This window comes from Silurus aristotelis (assembly GCF_946808225.1).
Source record: "Silurus aristotelis genome assembly, chromosome: 23".
Taxonomy (NCBI): domain Eukaryota; kingdom Metazoa; phylum Chordata; class Actinopteri; order Siluriformes; family Siluridae; genus Silurus; species Silurus aristotelis.
The window spans coordinates 5646003-5652218 of NC_139596.1; the positions used below are offsets into that span (position 1 = coordinate 5646003).

Sequence of the window (6216 nt, forward strand, 5' to 3'; positions counted from 1 at the left end):
TTCACCTCGTAAATTAGCCCTTCCTGCACCGGGCTAAGCTAGACTCTCCTTTTAAGTCTTGTGCTGGACTTTCTCCCGTGCCTAACCTGGATGGGACTTTAAATTGATGCTCTCACATTTTTTGTTTTAATTTACGTCCTTTCTTTATATGTGTGCCTTGTCTTCCCTTTCACTGCTCAATCTTGTTAACCGAAGCGTATTTCTATGTTTATTTTTCACCGCCCTTGTATTCTCCCATTTTTATGTGGTCAATGTCACACATTCCATGTTTAATTAAAGAAAGATAAGCTAGAGGAAACCTAAAGCTTTAAAATCACCTTGGTTATTTCCTAAGCAGGGTCTGTTTTTAACCTTTAGATGTTTTTTCAACTTTATCAACTCAAGCTCGCCCTTCAATTCTTTCCACAGATGCCTCCCAGCTGATAGACGTCCATTTATATTTACTCCAAACTTTGTATCTTTCTACAGGTTCAGAATACAACAGATCCCACAATAATGATCATCACGTTTTCCACTTTTCTCTTGCTTTATTCTTTTGCTTTTTAGGTGACACTGTCTTCCGTTTTTAGGATTTGATGTTCTGGTTCTTACGTTCAACATCCTGGAGCATTGTTTTTTTTTCTCCTGAATTTGATACCAGCTTCATTTAATTTTTTCTTTGCATTTGAAACATCCAACATGTTGGAATGGTCTTCATGTCTCTTTTGTTGTCGGTTTTGAAACCTCTTAAATCTTTTTAAAAAATACAGCCAAATAAGTTCAACCATCTGGATTTAAGGAATAGGAAATGAGGACCAGGCAGAAATCTACTTCTTATATTTAAGGCTTATCCTGCTTCTAGAAATATTAAGGATTGTAGATTCATTGAACGTCACACACAGAATGCAGGAAAGAGTCATCGGAAAGACAAACAGTACGAAACAACTAAAGTCTTTTTAGACTGATGTTTACCCATTTCAGTCCTAATCATCCTTTTTCTTTTATATCAGTGTGTTTCTTTCTTATAAATGGTTTTAAATGGACTTGTAAATGTCGGTGTCTATGCCACATGCCACACTGCCTCTCTCGTCTTTACCAGCATGACTCTTGTGGTTGTTGTAGAAGTAGACTCGTGATGTTCACCTGTCTGTAGACAGGTGGCGCTGTAGGCTGTGATTGGGAATGCTCACACTACAAACATCAGTGAGGCCACCCACCACCCCATGCTGCCCTGCCCCCATTTACCTCCACTCTACAACATGCTGAAGAAAAAAAACATTTTATGGGTCCAAGATGAATTCTCAATTTGTCACATGTGAAAGTATCAGTTTTTTTTTTAAAAACCTTACAACACTGTGTTTCCCTATCAGAAATGCATAATAGTCTTTATTGTAACTACAACTCATACCTACACAAAGAAACCTTGAGGAAACCTTATCTGTAATGAGCACTTAAATCTTGTAAAAAAAAAGTTGTAAATAGAAACTTGTATAGAAGATAGAAACAAGAGATTAAATCTATACTATTAAAAGGTAAATCTAGAAAGTTCATTGGTTGGGTTCTGAATCAAGTCAACCATCCTTTATCCAAAACCCTTTTCAGAAGACTTTATTAAAAATCCAAATCTATAATTAAACACCTAAAATTAGTAAAGCCATTCAGATTAACCAAAAATAGATCCTGACTCTGGGTGGGTCTTAATCAGCCTCCTAGCTCCTATCATTTCCGCACAGCCGAATTCCTCACAATCTTTAAGAAACTAATAAAAACATCCTTTCCGTGAGCATCTAACTGTCTCTTATCCTTATCCTACATCCTTTCCTGTCCTAGCTTTTACCATTATGAACGATGACTAAAACCTTGTAAAATGGGCACTTCTCGTGATTATTGCCATATTGCAAGTCAATTTGTACAAAAGCGTCTGCCAAATGAATAGATGTAAATGTAAATGCACATGATAACGGGGGAGAATAATCATTAATGTAAGTAATCATTTGAGGGCTACAGTGTTGAGAACGAGCTACTGACATAAATTTATAGATTTTTGAGTTGAAAGGCTTAAGAAAATGTGTCACCATTTCCAGTAAAGGAAAATAGTATGTATCTCTGGTTTTTGTGGTACAGTGTGGATTTTTTAGGAACCAGTGCACTGAGATCTTTTCAAGTGGAAGACTCCCTTATCAGTGCCCTGACTACTGAACTACAGCGCTTATGGAGACAGACCCATGTTCTTAAAAGCCATGGTCCACATAGAGCTTACAAAGCATGTACTAGAACTCACTATGGCAGGGTATGGCAGGACAGGAAACATTCCTGCTCGCATAAATCCCCACCAAAGCTATGTAGTTAAATACATGGTCTAATGAAAACCAAGGTAGAACTTTTCAGCCTCATACTAAAAGTTAAAACCCATTTTCATCTTTAAACCATAAATTCTAAGCAACCATTTTTTAAATATCTTTAACTGTATTACATAATTGTGTACTTAGTTGTCAGGGGAAATGTGAAACCACTAATCTAAAAGGTTATATTGTAATAATGTTGGCTGTAAATGACATTTCAGTGCTCAGTGTTTCTGATTTAATTTAGACAGTTACTATGGTGATCAACCTTCTAAATTAGGTACATTTATTAGTTAAGGGCTGGAAGACATGAGCAGTTGCATTATGCCATTCCTCTGAGAGACTAATGAATTCATGTGCTCTTGTAGATGTTGACCGCATTCATAAAACAATGCACTTTAAAAAGCTCTACAAAGAGAAGTCCAAAAAAATGCCATTAGAATGTCTGCCATTCAGTAATTTCACATATAATCTGGGGCAAACACAGCCTGTGGTGGAGGTGGGATTTGTCTCACTAATGGAAAAAATGTTTACCAAATGACGAGTGAAGTTATTTACAAATGAACATTAATATGAAAAATTATTATTTCTGTCGTCTTTTTTTCTCCCCTTCATCTGTAGCCATATCCTACAGACATCACCGGCCAGCTCAACCTGTCCGACCCCTCTGTCAGCACGGTGGTGTGAATCGAGACACGAGAGCATGAAAAAACCAATTGCTTGACATAATGAGAGTGCGACAGGGAGACTAGAAAAGGAAGAGATGGCTGGCGGAGGTCGACTGAAATTGTGCCAGACCCGCTGATCCCTTTTGATCAACAACAACAGCAACAACACTGTCTAAGCAAACCACATGCTCATTGGAACAATAAATAAATAAATAAACCAACACACAAAACACACAGTCCTGTACCCTCTTCTATCCTCCTGCTCCATCCTTGTCCCCAGGCCTCTGTGAACATGCCCAGGACATGACTGTGACACATGAAAGAAACTGCCAAATAATAAATAAAAAGCCCTCAGAGATGAAATGTACTGCCGCAATACGCCCTCACATTCCCCACACATGAAAATACCCAGCTTGATTTTCCCACACGTTCTATCCTCATTGAAGCATGCTCGAACCTGAAGTTATTTATAAACCTATTATAATGTTAGTCTACTTTATCTTAGGCTTTGCTATCATACTTACATTTGAATCATTCAGTGGTCTCTCTCTACCTCCACTTCTTCACATATTTAAAATATATGTAGCTGATTTTAACTCGAACTTTGACTAAATTTCATGTTTGATTTGCAAGGATATTTTTTTGTATATTGCCAATGTAAAATATACCTCTAATTGCTATTCGTATTGTTACTAGACTAGGCAATAGATTAATGGTACATGTAGAATAGATTAAAGGATAAATCCACAATGGACGATTTCTTTTCCTTAATAATGAACACGATCTTCAATAACGCTTTGTCACGAGTTATATTTTGTCGACATTTTCATGTAATTCAATTTAATTTTCTTTTTTTACCACCAGTTTGACTACCTGCTAATAGAGCTGTAGTGGGATTTAACCCTTCAAATTCCAGACTTAAAAAGAGCAATGCTTTAGTTCATAAGTCTGTCCGGCTCTTTCATGATAATAAACATGTCATTGCTCATCGTTCCATTTAACTGGCTGAGCTGAGACTCATATAGCTGCATTTTATTCTGGAATCTACCACTTCTTTGTTCGATTTCTCATTAATATGTAAGTAAATGTGGAAAATGCTGGAGAAAAGCTCTTCCTTTTTTCCTATAAACCTGATCATTATTATTTATTATCTGTAGGTATCTTTATATCATTGTCTCTGCACAACGACACCTAATTCCCCGCAAAGATAATATACAGCACTAACCAACAAACTAGCACTAGAATATTGCTAATATTTAGACACAGACAATTCTTTCAGGGTGGGGCTTTTCTTTATGCACTACTGTAAATAATGCTGTAGGTATTAATGGGGTCCTGGGACACTTCTGTCTTCACTCTGTCCATTGCATTTTCCCAAAAAAAAAAAATATAAATGCTGAAGTAATCTGGATCTGTTAAGCCAACAAAACTGTGGATCAATTTACATTTTCTCTGGTTTATTTTTTATTCTATTTACACTCTTTTTTTCACATGCTTTTTAAACAAAAAGTGATCGAGTCTTTTCAGAAAGTGCAAAATGTAGCAGATCTTTGTATTTTTTTTTTTATAAGGTTTGAGACTCGACAAACAAATGAAAGGCACCCAAAAAAGTGGCATAGATCGAATCCTGCAGCGATTATTACAGGGTGTTTTGAGTGAAGAGTTTTTATTATTCTCATTCCGCCTGAAATGCTCTGTAATTATTTCTGTAGCGTTGTGTGACGTCTTTCTACCCAAATGGAAACTTTCATTTTACAAACAGGATCGTGTATTTATGTAATCAGTGTTGTATAATGGATGTTTATTGATATCGATAGCACTGAAAGTAATATTTAATTTCTACGTTCCTTTAATTGGTTTCAGCTTTTGTTTTCTGGGCTGAATGATCATCTACAGGATGATCGTACGTATTTTCGTGACTTCGTACTAGTACACACGGTGAATGGTAATGCTAGGACACCGTATAGCACTTTTTTTCTTAAAACAATCTTTCCCGAGGGCTTTGATGTGAAAATATATTTTGAAAGCTGAAAAAATTTAAAGGAAGTGTTTCATTTATTTGTTATGATTTTCTTTGCTGAGGTTATAAAGTGTAGAGACTGTACCAAGTGAACGCTTGTACGTCAGATCGTTGCCAGGCTTGTACTGTGAAATCCCTGCGATGTTTCAATCTTTTGAGTTTAGTCAAAAAAAAATTTACAAGCAATGGATTAAAATGCTTTTCCTGATTTATTGCATAAGGAGAAATTATATTTATTGTGAATGTAGTGGAAAAATCCATGAGGATGCACTACAGATTTGGTGAACAATGTGCTAACAAACAGCTATGTAACGTCTAATCTGACACAAACAATGTGATTTTGTGGATCTCTAAATTATTTATATAGATACAGCCAGGTCTTCTTGTTTTTTTAATCACCAAATGTGCTTTTGAAGGCCAGTCTTACTCTGTGAGATGATAAAAAAATATACTGTATATGTTCATAAATTATACTCGTATGTGCCAATAAACAAACTCTCTCTCTCTATACATAAATATACATATATATGTTGCTGTTTGAATTATTTTTGTAAACCAGTCGATTCACCGTTCACTAGACTTTCCTCTGGGAATAGGTTTGTTGTTTCAGTATGTAAGGAAATCAATGCTATATTTAATTCATACTGAGGTTCTTATAGAATTTCTGGCAGGTGTGTGCGACTGCTTAACTGCAACAGGCAAATATTTGAAAGTACAGATAAACAGCAGAGGAGCAGGATGGGAATGTAAAGTGGGCAGATTTATTAACCCTTAGCTCCTACACTGATTTAAATCTACACAATTCTTGGGCTTTATATACAGTAGATGTTCACACATACTATTACTTCAAGTCAAGTATTAATTTGCCATTTTGAGTATATAATATCTTTACTTTATGTTTGTCTTCAAATATACATGAAGCTAAAAAAAAGTGAGTTCAATTGTAATACGTTTAAATGCTAAATAAATACTAAACCAAGACAATACAATTTTAACATAAATGCACTTTTTTCAAGAAAAGATTTTCAATGATTTTTTATGTGCTTTTTTCTTCAGCTGGAAAATCTTCATGGTTTAGATCATTTATCCACTTAGCATCCATTTAGCACATATTTTATATCTAAAGTCCTTTCTGGCACAACTGCTCGATTTATACAGTCATCAGACTGGCATTGGAATTAAACTGCATTGTGCAACCCCACTAGCT

General features: G+C 35.6%; 1 protein-coding gene across 4 annotated transcripts in view; it reads left to right on the top strand.

Annotated features, from left to right (window-relative positions):
• Nucleotides 1-5533, top strand: part of grin1b (glutamate receptor, ionotropic, N-methyl D-aspartate 1b) — a 34906-nt gene extending 29373 nt beyond the window's left edge. For all 4 annotated transcript variants that reach the window (XM_083526844.1, XM_083526845.1, XM_083526843.1 and 1 more), the window contains one exon: nucleotides 2943-5533. In XM_083526844.1, coding sequence (XP_083382970.1) covers nucleotides 2943-3008 — 66 coding nt within the window. In that variant the 3' untranslated portion in view covers nucleotides 3009-5533. The remainder of the gene's footprint in view (nucleotides 1-2942) is intronic.
• Nucleotides 5534-6216: the final 683 nt, after the last annotated feature.